Source organism: Camelina sativa, chromosome 5, assembly GCF_000633955.1.
Source record: "Camelina sativa cultivar DH55 chromosome 5, Cs, whole genome shotgun sequence".
In the NCBI taxonomy this organism is placed as follows: Eukaryota; Viridiplantae; Streptophyta; class Magnoliopsida; order Brassicales; family Brassicaceae; genus Camelina; species Camelina sativa.
The window spans coordinates 33,535,338-33,549,483 of NC_025689.1; the positions used below are offsets into that span (position 1 = coordinate 33,535,338).

General features: G+C 27.7%; 3 protein-coding genes and 1 long non-coding RNA gene across 5 annotated transcripts; 1 reads left to right on the top strand and 3 right to left on the bottom strand.

Annotated features, from left to right (window-relative positions):
• On the bottom strand, positions 313-756 carry LOC109133020 (putative defensin-like protein 119). The gene is made up of 2 exons (XM_019245554.1): positions 660-756; positions 313-539 (listed from the first exon to the last, which is right to left on the bottom strand). The coding sequence occupies exons 1-2, from the start codon at positions 709-711 to the stop codon at positions 364-366; spliced, it is 228 nt and encodes a 75-aa protein (XP_019101099.1). The 5' UTR covers positions 712-756; the 3' UTR covers positions 313-363.
• Positions 2,035-2,537, bottom strand: LOC109133013 (putative defensin-like protein 119). The gene is made up of 2 exons (XM_019245544.1): positions 2,456-2,537; positions 2,035-2,336 (listed from the first exon to the last, which is right to left on the bottom strand). Exons 1-2 carry the CDS (start codon positions 2,502-2,504, stop codon positions 2,158-2,160), a joined length of 228 nt encoding a protein of 75 aa, XP_019101089.1. The 5' UTR covers positions 2,505-2,537; the 3' UTR covers positions 2,035-2,157.
• Positions 4,034-4,492, bottom strand: LOC109133027 (putative defensin-like protein 119). Its single transcript, XM_019245558.1, has 2 exons — positions 4,398-4,492; positions 4,034-4,279 (listed from the first exon to the last, which is right to left on the bottom strand). The coding sequence occupies exons 1-2, from the start codon at positions 4,447-4,449 to the stop codon at positions 4,098-4,100; spliced, it is 234 nt and encodes a 77-aa protein (XP_019101103.1). The 5' UTR covers positions 4,450-4,492; the 3' UTR covers positions 4,034-4,097.
• Positions 12,338-13,938, top strand: LOC104788402. Of its 2 annotated transcripts, none has more exons than XR_002038304.1 (7): positions 12,338-12,448; positions 12,704-12,801; positions 12,885-12,956; positions 13,059-13,143; positions 13,305-13,431; positions 13,582-13,682; positions 13,830-13,938. It is a non-coding gene; the product is annotated as an uncharacterized LOC104788402 (long non-coding RNA). The 2 variants fall into 2 exon arrangements; XR_002038305.1 differs by having other exon boundaries at positions 12,339-12,448; positions 12,682-12,801.

Consider the following 14,146-nt stretch of genomic DNA (forward strand, 5'->3'; position numbering starts at 1 on the left):
TTTTATATAATAACTAAATACTCATTCCACTCTGAAAAATGTATGTTTGAAGATTTTTTGTTTCACAGTAAAATTATTGTTTTATTTTGTATTTTTTTTTTCATTTTCAATTGAATTTAATTATTGCTCTATCCATGATCCATTTCTACAGCCTACCAAAAAAAAATGATCCATTTCTACATGGCGCATAAGCTCAAGTGGTAGCTTAATATAATAGCTCATGTCATATAAAAAAAGTGAAATCAGAATTCATATAAGATTGAATACCGTAACATTTTTATTCTTTTTCATGTCATTATTATTATTATTTTAATAATTATTGTTTATATAGATAACAAATGATAAAAACAAAAAATAAATAAATCAAGATTTGCAAGGGAACGTGCAAAGGCAGTTTTTAATTTGTCCGTTCTGGAAGCAGAAGCCACTTCCATTCCATTTTTGCTTACAGAAAGTGGCACAGGTGTGAGCGACACACTTTTGACCTCTCAGAACATCACGACACATTTCTTGTCCTTGCGTCTCTCCCGTTATCATTCCTGGTAAATATTTAAAACATAATCTTTAAAATAATTCTTATATAATAAAAAAATGTTGTGACAAACAATAAATACAAATATTATGAAATGTTTATAGAATGGTAGATGTGTAAATCAAACCTAAAACAAGAACGATCATAAAGATAGAAAGAATTGTGGCTTTAGTCATCATCTTGATGATTTTATACAATAAAAATGAAAGTTAAGTGAAAAAAAAAACCAGGAATGTTAATGGTAATGTATACATGTAGAGACGTATATATATATATATATGAAGAATTTAATACTAGCATATTTATTTCCAATCTTAAAAAGATACGAATGAGAAGGATATATACAACAAAATCAATTCAAATGGAAGCAAATAAGAACACAATAAGCAACATATAACTAATAATTGAAAAAAAAAAACAAAAATTATATACATTGAATGGTCAAAGATGCAGATCTTGTAGATTTTTTATCCATAAATTATATAATGTAACAAAATCAAATTGATTATCTTAAGATTCAAAAATATGTTTATGTAATTTGATCGAATATAAATAATATAATAAATTAAAGTTTTTCAAGTATTATAAAATATTTGAAAAAAAAATTCTTTTTATTTTTAATGATTATAGTTTGCAACATTTTAGTAAAAAAAGAATAGATGAATTCTTCTAAAGTCTCTTTTGTTCTCACTACGTTAAAAACAAACGAAGGTATACAATATTTTATCGAGTATATTATTGTAACACATGCATATAACACCAACATTATCAAATTTTTGTATACATTGAATGGTCCACAAGATGCGTTCTCATAAATTTTTATCTATAAAATATACAACGTAACAAAATCAAATAGATTATCTTACAATTCTGAAATTCATGTAAAATAAGCTGCATGGGTTAATTAGTCAATCCTATGTTTGAATAGCAAAAAAGTCATTAGAAATACTAATCATCTTAATTACTAATTAGCAAGAAAGAAGAGAAAAAAGGTCAAATAATTGATGAGTTACACCATAAGCTTATGTTTTGACAAGCCAAAGGGATAAATGATATGGAAGCATTTGCTTTGGAAAGCAATCTCTTCAAAGTTAAAATGATGTAAAAATAATAATAACAATAATAATGAGACCAAAAAAAAAGATGAAGCAATCTCTTCAAATAGAACAAAATAGAATTGAATCCAAATACCATTTTTTTTTAAAACTTCTGATATATAATTAAATAAATACTCATTCTACTTTGAAAGATTTTTGTTTGAAGATTTTTTTGTTTCACTGTAAACTCATTGTTTTTTTGCCCATTCATTTTGTTGTTAATTATCATAAGATTTAATATAATAATTAAATACTCATTCCACTTTGAAAGATGTATATGTTTGAAGATTTTTTGTTTCACTATAAAATTATTATTTCGTTTTGTATTTTTTTTTTTCATTTCCAATGGAATATATTTATTGCTCTATCCATAATCCATTTCTACATGGCACATAAGCTCAAGTAGTAGCTTATTATAATAGCTCTTTTGTTAAAACAAAAATTATAATAGCTCATGTCATATTAATAAAAAAGGTGAAATCAGAATTCATATAAGATAATAATTGATAAAAACGAATAATAAATAAATCAAGATTTGCAATGAAACGTGCAGAGGCAGCCCTTAGTTTGTCCGTTTGGGAAGCACAAGCCACTTCCATTCCATTTTTGCTTACAGAGAGTGGCACAGGTGTGAGCGACACACTTTTGACCTCTCATTGGAAGATCACGACACATTTCTTGTCCTTGCGTCTCTCCCGTCATCATTCCTGATAAATATTTAAAACATAATCTTTAAAAACATTTCTTATAGAATAAAAATTGCTGAGACAAAACAATAACTCTAAATATTTTAATATGTTTAGAAAATGGTAGATGTAAATCAAACCTAAAACGAGGACGATCATAAAGATAGCAAGAACTGTGGCTTTAGTCATTTTTGATGATTTTATACAATGAAAATTAAGTAAAAAAAACCAGGAATGTTAATGGCAATGTACACATGTAGAGACGTCATATATATATTGAGAATTTTTATTACTAGCATATCTATTTCCCATCATAAAATATATGAATAGGAAGGATATATACAACAAAATCAATCAAAATAAAAGTTAAAAGTAAAAAAACCAGGATATTAATGGCAATTTACAAATATAGAGATGTCATATATTGTATATATCCTTCTTATATATATAATTGATTTTGTTGTATATATATATATTGAGAATTTATTACTAGCATATCTATTTCCCATTATAAAAATATATGAATATATTGGATATATACAACAAAATCAATTAAAATGAAAGCAAATAAGAACATAATAAGCAACATATAACTAATGATTTAAATTAAAAAAATTGTATACATTGAATATGCAGATCTCGTAGCGTTTTTATCCATAAATTATATAACTTAACAAAATCAAATTAATTATCTTTTTTTTTTTGAACAAAGAATCATCAAATTGATTATCTTAAGATTCTGAAATTCATGTAAGATAAGCTACATGGGTTAATCGGGTGGGGTGGGGGTGGTGGTATATTGGACAAAAATATTTTTATGTGATTTGATCGAATAGAAATAATATCATAAATTATAGATCTTCAAGTATTATAAAAGATTTTAAGTCTCTTTTGTTCCCACTACGTAGAAATCAAACGAAGGTATACAATATATTATCGAGTATATTATTGTAACACATGCATTATGCATATAACACCAACGTAACATCAAATTTTTGTACACATTGAATGGTCCACAAGATGCATTCTCATAAATTTTTATCTATAAAATATACAACGTAACAAAATCAAATAGATTATCTTACAATTCTGATATTCATGTGAATTAAGCTGCATGGATTCATTAGTCAATCCTATGTTTGAATAGCAAAAAAAATGTCATTAGAAATACTAATCATCTTAATTACTAATTAGCAAGAAAGAAGAGAAAAAGGTCAAATAATTGATGATAGTTACAGCCATAAGCTTATGTTTTGACAAGCCAAAGGGATAAAGGATATGGAAGCATTTGCTTTGGAAAGCAATATCTTCAAAGTTCAAATGATGTAAAAATAATAATAACAATAATGAGAAGAAAAAAAAAGAAGAAGAAGAAGCAATCTCTTCAAATAGAACAAAATAGAATTGAATCCAAATACCATTTTTTTTTCTTTTTTAAACTTCTGATATAATAATTAAATAAATACTCATTCTACTTTGAAAGATTTATGTTTGAAGATTTGTTTGTTTCACTGTAAAATCATTGTTTCTTTTGTTCCATTAATTTTCTAATTTATGCAACATGCCAATTTAATTTAATTATTTGTTCTATCCATGATCTATCACTACATGGCACATGCACTTAGCTTATAATAGCTCATATCATAAAAATAAAAAGGTGAAATCAGAATTTATATAAAATTGAAAACCGTAACATGTTTATGTTTATTTCGCGTCAATATAATTTTTATTACTATTATTAATGTTTATAGATTAGAAATATTTAAACAATAAATAAATAAATCAAGAATTGCAAGGAAACGTGCAGAGGCAGCTCTGAGTAAATCCGTTTGGGAAGCACTTGCCACTTCCTTTCCATTTTTGCTTACAAATAGTGGCACAGGTGCTAGGGACACATGTTTGACCTTTCATTACAATATCATGACATATTTCTTGTCCTTGCGTCGACTCAGCCGTCGCCATCCCTGATAAATATTTAAAACATAATCTTTAAAAACAATTCTTATAGAATAAAAAATGCTGAGACAAACAATAATTATAAATATTTTAATATGTTTAGAGAATGGTATATGTAAAACAAACCAAAAACGAGGACCATCATAAAGATAGCAAGATGAATTGTGGCTTTAGTCATCTTTGATGTTTTTATACAAAAGAATGAAAGTAAAAAAGAAACTAGCTGGAATGTTAATGACTTAATGGCAATGTACACATGCAGAGACGTCATATATATACACTAAGAATTTATTACTAGCATATCTAATTCCCAGCATCAAAAATAGTAGTATATGAATATGAAGGATATAGAGAATATAAGAATAGGAAGGATATATACAGCAGTCAATTATAATGAAAGCAAATAAGAATGCAATAAGCAACGTATACCTAATAATTAAAAAAAAAAAAATTGTATACCTTAAATGGTCCAAGATGCATTCTCGATTATGATCCATAAAATATTACTCCAATGTAACAAAATCAAAGTAATTCTTTTTTGTCAAAGAACAAAATCAAATTGGTTATCTTAATTACAATTCTGAAATTCATGTAAAAATAAGCTACACGGGTTAACTAGTCTTTAGAAAACAAGGTGTAAGAAGATCCTTTAGACATACTATGTCCAATTCTAACAATATCTCATATCTATACACGTTTATGAAGTTTGAACTCTTAAATATAGATATTTTGACGGATATTATATTTCAGTTAGTTTGCCAACGTCAAATGTGTTATCTTATCACCTATACTTGTTTTTCAAGTTCTGTATATGTCCACTTTTAAAATATGTCTGATGAATCAAAATGAGTGTACACTGTACACAAGTCAAATATTAAGATATGAAATGATAGACAAATTTATTTGCTTAATAATTTAGTACAAATTTATTATAGATTTCGAAATTTCACCAATTTAAATTTTGGTTTCTTAATATATATGTTAAACTTATATATTATATTTCAACTGTTAGCCTTAATATTTTTAAATAATACATTTAAATAGTTTTATTAGATCTAACAGTTGATTTTTTTTTCTAATTTGATTTTAGCGGTGTGAATTTATAGTGTGGCCAAACATAATTTTCTACACAAAACTCTCATTTGACCGAATCTTCTTTTGGTTGATGTTTTTTTGAAATGAAAAAACATGTTTCAAACAAAAAAAGTAATGCCATAAATAGATTGTCTGATAAATAAATGTAAAATATTTTGCACAGAACAGAAAAAGTATAAGTACTAGAGAGTAATTCCCTTATTACAAAAAAAAAAAAACAAAGAGATCATTTTTCACCAAAAGACAAAAATGAATAAGTTGATAAGTTTGATGATGGTAGTCATTGCAATGTGCTTTGGGTTGAATGAAGCTTGCAATTATGCAGGTACTGTAAACATTGTTAACAAGCTTCATGATGGTCTAGTTCTCAATTTTCATTGTCGTCAAAAGAACCCAACAAATAATTTAAGACCAATAACACTAAAAAATGGTGAACTATATGATCTTCCATTCGAGGAGCTAGGCCTGGGCATTCGGTTAACCATTCGGTTTCGGTTCGGTTGTATTCGGTTTCGGTTATTTTGGATATAGTAATATAGTAACCATTTGGATATTTTTGAAATTTCGGTTCGGTTCGGTTCGGTTTCTTTCGGTTCGGTTTCGGTTTGGTTATTTAAATAAATAACCATAACTAACATAAATTATATTAACATTAACCAAATAAACCAAATATAACCAAAACTAACCGAATATAACCAAAATTAACCAAATATACAATAACAAAAATACAAAAAAGGGAAAAATATGGATTCAATTTTACAAAATAGTATTTAACTTTGTAAATTCAAAATAATAACATTTACATATATTGATTATTTAAAATATTTAATTGTTTTGAATCTAGAAATAATTTATATTTTAAGTTTATTTTATAGTTTTGCATAATATTAAGTATATAATATTTGATATCTTCTAGGTTTTCGGATATTTCGGTTAACCATTTAATTGTCGGTTCGGTTCGGTTCGGTTTCGGTTAGTTTGGATATAGATTTTTACTAACCATTCGGGTATTTGAAGAATTTCGGTTCGGTTCGGTTTGGTTTTTTCGGTTCGGTTTCGGTCGGTTATTTGGTTATCGGTTATTTTGCCCAGCCCTACGAGGAGCCATTAGTCATTTGGAAAAGGAAGGTAATCAGCTGTAAACTATGGTACAAGGGTAAAGATAATAAGGAATATTATCGTGATATATTTCGAGCATACCGATCAGCCGCTACTTCTCTATGTGGTCAGCTACGTGAATACACTGCTGGCAAAGATGGGATTTATTTTACCAGAAAGACTGGAGTTGCACCAACATTTTTATTTCCTTGGGTACCCAAATAGCCGTGGGGGTCGTCAATAAACATATATATATATTTTAACTATTATCTAATTGTCGCTTATAAAAATAAATAAATTTATATATTTATGTAAATTCATAGACTTTTAATAAACTCATTGCATATTTTTCAATATCATAATTGGTCATGATATGTAATTAAAAAATATATATGTACAGTAAAATTTCTATAAATTAATACTCTATAAATTAATAAACACTATAAATTAATAATTTTTACTAGTTCCAAGTCGAAACAGTATAAAAAATAACAAAATTCGATAAGATAATAAAACTATAATTTTTTTGAAATCTCTATGTAAAATATGGTTCCAATAATATCATAAATTAATAATTTATGTAAATTTACATGATATTTTTGTTGATTTTAATAGATAAACTACACTAACCTAGCATTTTTACGTGGAGCACAATCTTAAGAAACTGAAGAAACTTCTTGATTTTAATAGGTATACATATACCATACCACTTAGCTAATATTTACAAAAATTAAGAAAACGAGTACGGTGCACCTGCCCCACCCCTCATAAGCCTTGATCCGCTCCTGTATGTCCACTTTTTAAAAATGTTTGATGAGTCAAAATGAGTGTACAAAAGTCAAATATTAAGATATGAAATGATAGACAAATTTATTTGCTTAATAATTTAGTACAAATTTATTATAGATATAATTGTTCAGGTTTTGGACGAGAAGTTAGTTTGGGAAGAGGCGTTCTCTTTTACGGTGGTGATGTCAGCTCCATCTCCGTCTTCGGATGTTCAGGTTTCTTCACCTTGTTATCAGATTGATGGTTCTTGGAAAGCAACCAATGTGTATTCAGAATTGGGCTGGTGGAGTTGTGTTGGAGAGGTGCAAACCTTGTTGTTGGGGGCCAAGTGTCTAAGACGGAGCCCCTCTCCCTTGCATTCGGAGTTATAAGCGTTGTTGTGGGCTATGGAGCGGATACATGTTGCAGGGATCATTTGCAATATTTTGGGACTGATTGTGCTGAGTTATTCACTATGGTGCAGTCCCTTGAAGATTGGCAATCCTTCTCCAACCTTCTTGATGAGTTTAACTCGATGGAGTTCTTCCCACTATTCTCCATCTCTTGGATCCCGCGTGCATCAAATACGAAGGCGGATTGTCTTGCTCGTACTTCCCGTTCTCTTATCTCTGAAGTTTCTTTTGTAAGCCTCGGCTTGGACAACTAACCGAGGAATTTCCTCATTCTTTTATTGTGTGGTTGAAAAAAAAAGTAAATAGATACACATTTAGTTAATGAAAATAGTTTTAGATGAGTTCAAAATTATTAAAATAAAATTAAATTTAACAAAGAATATATATTTGATTCTTTTTGTAAGTAAAAATAATGTATAAAAGTAAAGAGATAAACTTTTAGTTATAGAAAATAATTGTTCTTTTTTTTTTTGCTATAATAAACTAATGTATATCCATTTACAAATCTACTATCTACATTGCCACTAAAAGTGTGTTTGTACACACAAATATATTTTACTGTTAAAATATATTTTTTACTCTTTACTACTACCAACAAATTTCCTTTATGAACACATTAAATAATCTATTATATGTCTCTTCATTTTAACACTTTTTTAGTTACAAAAACGCATACATTAAACTTACATACTTCTATCTTATATATTCCAATAGCAATATTTTTGAATAAATTATTTGATTGGTAAAAAAAATATGAGAGGATCTATTTTTTTGAATTTTTATTTTATTTCAACAATCTTTTTCTTTATGTGAAAGTGAGCATTTACATTTTTTTAAAAACAGTAATTAATTGTATAATTTTCACCATCATTTTTTACCTTATATAAAAACTAAAAAGTAATCTTTTGTCTAAAATTAGCAACTTAAAATTAAAATAAGTAAACAATATTATAATTTCAAAGTTTATGATATATATGTATATATATAATTTCCTTATAATGATATTTTCTAAATTTTAAAACTGTTTTAATTTTATAATTTTCTTTTAATTGCCTTTTAATATCTTTAAAACTGTTAAAAATAAAACTTTTGTTTTACATTTGGAAGTTTACAAAGGTTTTTTTTTTTGTTTTAAAAAATTGAAATAAAACCTATATTACTTTTATATAAAACCTTTTATGGTAGGTTTTGAATTTTATTTTTTAAAATTTTAATAAATTTAGAATTGACTCTTGTCAACATCTGAATGATATAATTGACATGTGTCACGATCTTGTTAATGAGTAACTTTGATATCAAACTTTATATAATTAAATTTCAACCGATAGCTTTAATATTTTTAAATAAAACATTTCAATAGGTTTATTGGATCTGACGTTGATTTTTTTTTAATTTGATTTTAGCGGTGTGAATTTATAGTGTGGCGAAGCATAATTTTCTACACAAAACTCTTATTTAACCAAGTGTTCTTAGGGCTGGGCAAAATAACCGATAACCAAATAACCGACCGAAACCGAACCGAAAAAAACTAAACCGAACCGAACCGAAATTCTTCAAATACCCGAATGGTTAGTAAAAATCTATATCCAAACTAACCGAAACCGAACCGAACCGAACCGACAATTAAATGGTTAACCGAAATATCCGAAAACCTAGAAGATATCAAATATTATATACTTAATATTATGCAAAACTATAAAATAAACTTAAAATATAAATTATTTCTAGATTCAAAACAATTAAATATTTTAAATAATCAATATATGTAAATGTTATTATTTTGAATTTACAAAGTTAAATACTATTTTGTAAAATTGAATCAATATTTTTCCCTTTTTTGTATTTTTGTTATTGTATATTTGGTTAATTTTGGTTATATTCGGTTAGTTTTGGTTATATTTGGTTTATTTGGTTAATGTTAATATAATTTATGTTAGTTATGGTTATTTATTTAAATAACCAAACCGAAACCGAACCGAAAGAAACCGAACCGAACCAAACCGAAATTTCATAAATATCCAAATGGTTACTATATTACTATATCCAAAATAACCGAAACCGAATACAACCGAACCGAAACCGAATGGTTAACCGAATGCCCAGACCTAAGTGTTCTATTGGTTGATGTTTTTTTAAATCAAAAACATGTTTCAAAAAAAAAGTGCCATAAATAGATTGTCTGATAAATAAATGTAAAATATTTTGCACAAAAAAAAAAAAAAGTATAAATACTAGAGATTGATTCCCTTATTACTCAAAAAAAAAAAACAAAGAAATAATTTTTCATCAAAAAAACAAAAATGAATAAGTTGATAAGTTTGATGATGTTAGTCATTGCAATGTGTTCTGGGTTGAATGAAGCTTGCATGCCTAGTTATGTAAACGTTATTAACAAGCTTCATGATGGTCTAGTTCTCAATGTTCAGTGTCATGGAAAGAACCCAAGCAAAGATTACACATTAAGAAAACTTATAACTGGTAAAGTATATGAATGTCTATTCAGCGAGCCATCAATCATCTTTAAAAGGTTTGTAATCACCTGTCACATATCGTACAGAGGTAAAGATAATAAGGAATATTATCGTGATATATTTCGAGCATATCGATCAGCCGCTACTTTTCGATGTGGTCAGCTACGTGAATACACTGCTCGCAAAGATGGGATTTATTTTACCAGAAAGACTGGAGTTGCACCAACACTTTTATTTCCTTGGATACCCAAATAGCCCCCATATACCCAACTTTATATCATCCGCCGCCCGCTTGTCATTTTTACAGTTGTAATAAAAAATTATGAGTTTTTCCCATATCTTTATCTATTTTTTATTGCCAAATATTCTAATATTAATAGCGTTAAAAAATAATAAAATGAGAATTTAATCCATGTTAGCACAAATCTAATGATATTTTATTAATTTTAACATATCCTCTTTATAACTCATCTATTACATAACCATATTATATAGTATTTTTTTTTTAATTTTACATATTCGTAATATATGAAAATTTTAATAAGTTTATATATATATATATATATATATTAATTATAATACTTTTTAAAATATGAATCGATGTTCTTCTTATGTTAAGAATCAAAACTCACAGATTTTGGAAAACAAAATGAGAATCAAATTGTTGTTTTCTTTGTTACAAAGAATTCATAATAGAAAATATGGTTAAATATATCATAATTTTTGTTTTCATATTGATTGCTGTAACTTTTTTTAGTTGGAATAGAATATAAAATGTTTAGAAAACAAAATCTGGAATAATACTAATTTTGGAAATCTTTTAGGAATTAATTTTGTAAATAAATATAAATAAAATGGTAGAATCCAAAATATACTTAAAAAATGTATATATAAACTAGGTTTTAACCCGCGGTACACCGCGGTTCTATATTTTTGTAATTAAAAATTAAATAAAATTTAATGTTGTATTTGTTTGTTATTTTTGGTTGTATTTCATATGCCCTATAAAATTTATACAGTTTTAATTTTGGATGAAAATTTTTTTTTCTAGTTTGGAATAGTTTATATTGTGTTTTGGTTGAAAAATGTGTTTAAGGATTATAATTTAAGTTTTACTGTTTTAGTTTTGCAAATAAATTTATAAGTGTTAAGAAAATTTAAATTTATGTTAATGTCGATCCAAACCCGTCCCGCTATATAATCCCATCTCGTAATTTATATTTTTAGAGATTTTTAAAATATTATATATTGAATATGGTATCATTAAACATTTTGACTAAAAATGAAATAAACACAAATTGTAAAAGGAGGTTTTAAAATATTTGTGTAGTATCATATAAAGTTCTAATATAGAAATGTTGCTTATTATAGTTATAAAGGAATCAAAAACCAATTAAATCTACGATTATTTAAGATTAAAAATTATAACTATTACAAAAAATGGAAAATTTGAAAATAACCAATGAGAATTAGAAAAAGAAACATCAGTATAACAATTTCAATCCAAAAATCTAATGCTTCTCTGTTTTGTATTCATCATCTTGTTCACTTATTATATACATATATTTTCTACAAACAATACCATTTTAAAAACTATTAAAGCTTCTCACGTGTATGTAAGAAACAAAAAAAATCAAAACTGAGAAAAAGAAAACTCATCTCCGAGTGAATTGAAAAACTTTTTAATGATAATACATTAGGAGGTGAACTCTATATATCTCTCTATGCACTCTTGTTTATATCGGTTAGAAACTTGATTCTTAATTATCTTAGCAATATATGGGAAGATCTAATTAGAGGAAATAAGAAGAGTAATAAAGATCTGATTGCCGTATGTATAAATCATATATGTAGGTAAGATATTTTAGGATAATCGTATATAGAAAGAAAATCGTATTTAAGTGGAGCGAAAATTTTGCGAAAAATCATATATCCCTACTATTATTTTAAAACACAGTTTATGGACTAAACCTTCATTTTGTAAGAAATTATAAGGATATACCATTGGAGTTATAACCAAATATTCGATTTTTTAAAAGGGTAACGACGAAATTTCACACCCTCTCTAAACGGATAAACACGCGGGTCGAAATAACCCGGTTTTATGTTATAATCTCAGTCGTTCATTGCCTAATTTTTTTAAAATCCTGACCGTATATTTTGAGATCTTTTTAATCTTAGTCGTCCATTACTCTGTCAATATTAAAATAAGAAACAAAACCCTAACCCGAAATTTCTTTTTCTCTGTCGCCTCTCTCTCCTTTAGCAGAAGAGTGGACGATGATGTTCTGGGATTGAGCTTCACCAAGGAGAAAGCAAAGGCAGCAAAGCAGTACGTAAAGATATCGACACTCTCTCTTTCTTTTTTTCTCCCTAATTGCTTCTTATTCTATTGTACGTCCACTAATAGATATGTAAGATCTATTTTGATTTCAAGTCATTGTTTGGGCGAAACTAGATCTTTTGAGCTTGATTCTCTCTCAATTTGAAAGGATAGTATGTTTGATTTTGAAACGATTAGGATGAGTATGATTTGTGATATTGTCGTTTGTTCATTGGATGTAGTTTTTTTATGATGATGATACAGGAGATTTCTTGCTATTTTGATCTGGAGCTTGGGAAAATCAAGACTAAACGTTTTGCTGCAAGAGAGTGTAATGGTGGACGACATGATTGGCACAACAGGTGAGTTATAAGTCTGTATCTTCTGCATATAAATTTGTAAACACTCTCCGTTCTGCTTAGATACTTATGTTTAAACATATTAGGAACCATAAGCAAAGGTGCGGCTCTGTCACTTATGCTTAAAGATAGCTTACGGATCTGATCCTCATACTGTGGTAAGTGTAATCTTATTGGCTTAGTGTTTGTAAACGTTTTGTTCGTAAAATTCATTTGTTTAACTTAAAAGAAGATATGAAAGTTTTATTTATGATGTTTAGGAACAGGAAGAGGTAGGTCAAAAACTTTATCCCAAACAAAAAGCGGGTCTTCTACTAATGTTTTTGATGAAGTTTGGAATCAATGGTGAGTATTGGATCTGTTGATGATGAAATTCAGTTAGTGATGTGAATTTCTTTAAGTTCGTTAGTCTTGGAAAGATTGATCGAATGAATAGTTATCATCATAATCACTTAAGATATTCCCCCACATTCTCACTATATTTGATGCTTTGTTCCTTTGAATAGGAAAAGCATGCGTTTTAAGAACTCAGTTTCGGATATGTTGATTTGGAGGTGATAGCTATACAACAGGTCAAGAGTTCAATTAAAGAGAGGTGTTGACATTGTTGTTAGAATCCTTGGTCGTATGAAGGTACGTTTCTCTCTCTCTCTCTCTCTTCTTATGCAAACATAAAAAATTATAATTTAAAATTTTTAAATTTTGGTTGATATATGCATTTCTCCACTGAACGTCTTATATATGCTAAGTCGAGGTTCTCTTTTTACTTGCTGGTGGCTGTAGTGGATGCTTCAAATTCCTGGGGTAACCAGTTACATGGGATCCATTGGAAATGATAAATACAAAGAGGCAATGAAGAAGGATGTACAACAGCTGGTGTCAATGTAAGTTGATTCTCTGGTGTTTTTTATATTATTTGAGTCCATGTACAGCATGTGGTTGGTTTCTCTATGAGGATAGTATAAAGTTATTGGTTATAGTAAAATTTCGTAATAACAGTAAATTAAGATGACATATGTTTCTTTTGTCAGGTTCACCATCATGAAGATGAGTCGTCATCAACCGGAACTTGCGGTATTTGTGTTGTTAATGGAGAAAAATCTTTTCAATGGTCTTGGAAAACCAGCAGCAAAATTGAAATGATGCACTACGCTAAGNTAAAATTTTTTGAGATTTCCATCTGAAGAAAGTATCATTAGCTTATCGATCTTGTGGTCACCGAGAGGTTTGCTCTACATGTGTCATTCGTCTCCGTTTCGTCCTTAGGGATCCTATATGTTGTATCTGTAAGACCGAGTCTCCTATCTTCTTCGTCACCAAGGGTGATTAATCACTGTTTACTCTTCAA

Bases quoted from the DNA above. Each gene is read 5' to 3' on its own strand.
- LOC109133027 (XM_019245558.1), bottom strand. From the start codon at position 4,449: ATGACTAAAGCCACAATTCATCTTGCTATCTTTATGATGGTCCTCGTT. The intron at 4,280-4,397 runs GTTTGTTTTACA...AATATTTATCAG, and splicing joins TATGATGGTCCTCGTTTTTG to GGATGGCGACGGCTGAGTCG.
- LOC109133020 (XM_019245554.1), bottom strand. From the start codon at position 711: ATGATGACTAAAGCCACAATTCTTTCTATCTTTATGATCGTTCTTGTT. The intron at 540-659 runs GTTTGATTTACA...AATATTTACCAG, and splicing joins TATGATCGTTCTTGTTTTAG to GAATGATAACGGGAGAGACG.
- LOC109133013 (XM_019245544.1), bottom strand. From the start codon at position 2,504: ATGACTAAAGCCACAGTTCTTGCTATCTTTATGATCGTCCTCGTTTTA. The intron at 2,337-2,455 runs GTTTGATTTACA...AATATTTATCAG, and splicing joins TATGATCGTCCTCGTTTTAG to GAATGATGACGGGAGAGACG.